Genomic DNA, 3376 nt, shown 5'->3' with positions numbered 1-3376 from the left:
TTTATTTTATTTTTTTTACAACCAGAAACTAACATTCCCTGAACGTTCTGGGAACTAAAATTGTTTGCAGGATTAATTTGTCTGAGCGTGTGTGCCTAAGAAAAACTTAAATAAGATCGAAAGTAACAACAAAAAATTTGATTTGAGGAATTATTTATTTAGAGGTTTATTCCATGATATTGTAGACTAAAACCAAAACCATAAAAACAACTTTTGTTAGCTAAAATAATAATAAAATAAACTTTAACAATAAAAAAAAAAAAACTTATTTTATTATGCAACATAGTTTAACTTGATGTAGCCTACTAAAATAACAAAAACTTAAATAAAAAATATTTAAAATATAGGCACATTTTTTTAACTAATAGTATAGAAATGACAAAAACACAACAAAATTACTAAAACTTTTAATTTTAACTAAATTTAAAAGATAAAAAAAAAAAAAAACTTATATCAATATTCAAGATTCAAAATATCAATATAAACTGTAATAGAATATCAATAATACAAAAATTACACTGGTTTATTCAAATCCCTAATAGGAATAATAGTGATTCTTGCCTTTGCAATAATAATAATAACTAGAATGTACATTTCCTGAAGAAAATGTGAGTGGTGCTTGCAGTGGCAAAACTCACCACTCGGTTGCTATGATTGCATATGAGCCAACAAACATGTCTGTACGATGTTCTGGTGCTGAGATATGGCTTATTCATGGTGTTCAGGTGGTTGCTAGGGCGTTACTAGGGTGTTCTGGATGGTTACTAGGCGGTTGCTAGGGTATTCTGGGTGGTTGCTAGGGTATTCTGGGTGGTTGCTATGGCGTTGCTAGGGTGTTCTGTGTGATTGCTAGGCGGTTGCTAGGGTATTCTGGGTGGTTGCTAGGGTGTTGCTAGGGTATTCTGGGTGGTTGCTATGGCGTTGCTAGGGTGTTCTGGGTGATTGCTAGGCGGTTGCTAGGGTATTCTGGGTGGTCGCTAGGGCATTGCTAGGGTGTTCTGGGTGTTTGCTAGCATGCAGGGTTTTTCCTCAAGCACAGATTAAGTCTCGTTCTGAGCTGAACATATTAAGCATATTGCATTGTCCCTCAGTACATTTACTCTAGAACATAAAGCATTAATATTTAAGACAGTGGCAGTGTATATTTGTAGTCAAATTGTTGATTATTGCACCATCATTGGAATAATTGAGAGTGAAACACAGCTCCATTCATGTGGTTAAAGCTTACAGTAATGAGGTTTATCTGGGTCAGGTGACCCATCTCTAATTGCTTAGGCCCTTTTATATAAGACAATGCTAATCGTCCCAGGATCTCAAACCTAAAGCGCACAGAATTCACACCGATTATACTTTGTTTGTATTTGTGTATCTGACTGATGAAGTATCCAAAATGAGCTTTCAAAAGTTTTCTTTATTTTTTTTTGCATTGATGTCGACAAATTGTTGTTTCCCCAAAAAACCTTTTAGTAAACAGATCTCTTTTTTTTTCAGTCTGAAGAACATTTTTTCCACTCTTAAAGAACCTCTTGTTGTTGCGTGGATGTTTATGGTTCTTCATGGAACCAGATAATCTTTATTTTTAAGAGTGGGGTTTATATACATTTGCATGTAATGAATGTGTTGTTCTTGTTAAAGTGATAAACGTACCTTTGGAGCTTCGCCCATCTTGACTTCTGTCCCGTCCCGTCCCGTTGTCTTACATTCCTCCGTTGTGTCTGCAGGGTTATGGATGTGTGTGTGACGACAGTCCCTCTGCCATGTTCAGGTGTGTGTGTGTGTGTGTGTGTGTTGTGTTGGAGCGCAGAAGACTTGCAGTATGGAGGATTAGGAGAGAATTAGTGTCTCTCTTCTTCCACCCCCACTGAGACTTTACAGGCATTATCTCTGACTTACTATCCCTGCTAACTAGCTCTTTTACTACTGGGTTAACACTTTTTCACCTGTGAATTTTGGTGTAACAATATATTGTGTCCCAATATATCGCAATATAAAAATGCAACAATATGTATCATGGATAGTGATAATATGTATTGTGTATAATTCACCAAAATAAAAATTACTGTGTGAGAAAAAATTCAAGTTTACAGAGATTTGGGGTTAGTACTACATTAAACTACTGTATAATGTTGAATACAATGTATAATAATGCAATGGGGGAATATTTGTGGGTCCTGATAATGTCTGATGTTACCAGTAAAAAGTGGCCGACATTATTTTAAATATATCTAGTCAGTGACAGAGTGCATATTCCTCTAAAATAATTCTGTTTTCAGCTTCAGAATCATGAATATGTTTATTCTGGTGTCTCTATTGTCCTGTGCATTGGGTTATCAGGACCAAGTCCAAGCCTATTCATTTACACACACAATGTAATATCATATTTAGTTTTTTAATGAACAGTCCAATTTTTTTAAAAATTATCATAAGTATCGCTTGGAGTATCGCAATAATATCAGTTCAGTCTCGTGATATGTATCGAATCGTGACATGAGGGTATCGTTACACCCCTAGTCGTACGTGATTACTTTTTAAACATATATTATTATAGTTTATGTTTCTAAACATAAAAAATCTAGACAATGTAATATTTTATAGACGAGCATTACTAGAACGTTTTATATTAATTTCCATGACTGCACTTAAAAAAGTGCACTTAGTTGTATTGAATGCTTCAAATCTTAAAAAAACTATACTTGCATATTAACGAAATATAAAAATGACTTTGAAAGAGAGTTCATTTTCTTTTTCTTAACACTTGCACAATGTCAAATTAAATGTTCAACTTTACAGTAGATATATTTGTGTCCCAAAGTGCCCATGATCTCCACCAGAGGGTGCTCTCCTGTGTCCTGAGCCTGTGGGCTCATTGTTGTTTGATCACTTCCACCTGTGTCTCATCATATGGTTACACTCGGCCTATTTAAAGCTGTGTTTTCAATCATTCACTGCAGTCTTGTATGTTGTTATACAGTGTTTCTGAGCTTTATCGTGGTCTCCTGTATCTTGGTTTTTGGATCCTCTGCCTGTTTTCTGCCCAGTTGCTCATTTTGATTATTTGTTTGCCCGTGTGATTGACCTTTTGCCTGTAATATGGATTATGATTCTGTATTGTCCCAATAAAGCTGCATTTGGATCTTCAACCCAAGTCTTGGAGCTGTTCGTAACAATTTAAAATCATTGTTTTAATAATCTTCTCTTTAAAAAGTGCTCTTATTTTGATGTGTTGACTAAATTACTAAATCACATGAAGTACTTCATTATAATGTGTTATTCAATATTATAATTGAAATATATTAACTTGGTCAACTGAAATATATTAAATGAAATTAAATCAACCTCATGATTAAAATGATTAATGCACGACATACACGTTTCA

At 34.4% G+C, this 3376-nt stretch overlaps 1 protein-coding gene across 1 annotated transcript in view; it reads right to left on the bottom strand.

Moving 5' to 3' along the window:
- arl3l2 (ADP ribosylation factor like GTPase 3, like 2) overlaps positions 1-1805 on the bottom strand; it is an 11382-nt gene extending 9577 nt beyond the window's left edge. The window contains exon 1 of the mRNA XM_077247222.1: positions 1648-1805. Coding sequence (XP_077103337.1) covers positions 1648-1665 — 18 coding nt within the window. The 5' untranslated portion in view covers positions 1666-1805. The remainder of the gene's footprint in view (positions 1-1647) is intronic.
- Between the last annotated feature and the right edge of the window lie 1571 nt (positions 1806-3376).

Source organism: Siphateles boraxobius, unplaced genomic scaffold (assembly GCF_051911475.1).
Source record: "Siphateles boraxobius isolate OS27281-9 unplaced genomic scaffold, OSU_SipBor_1 3, whole genome shotgun sequence".
Classification (NCBI taxonomy): domain Eukaryota; kingdom Metazoa; phylum Chordata; class Actinopteri; order Cypriniformes; family Leuciscidae; genus Siphateles; species Siphateles boraxobius.
The sequence above is the reverse complement of the archived record's forward strand: the minus strand, read 5'-3'. Positions and strand labels throughout refer to the sequence as shown.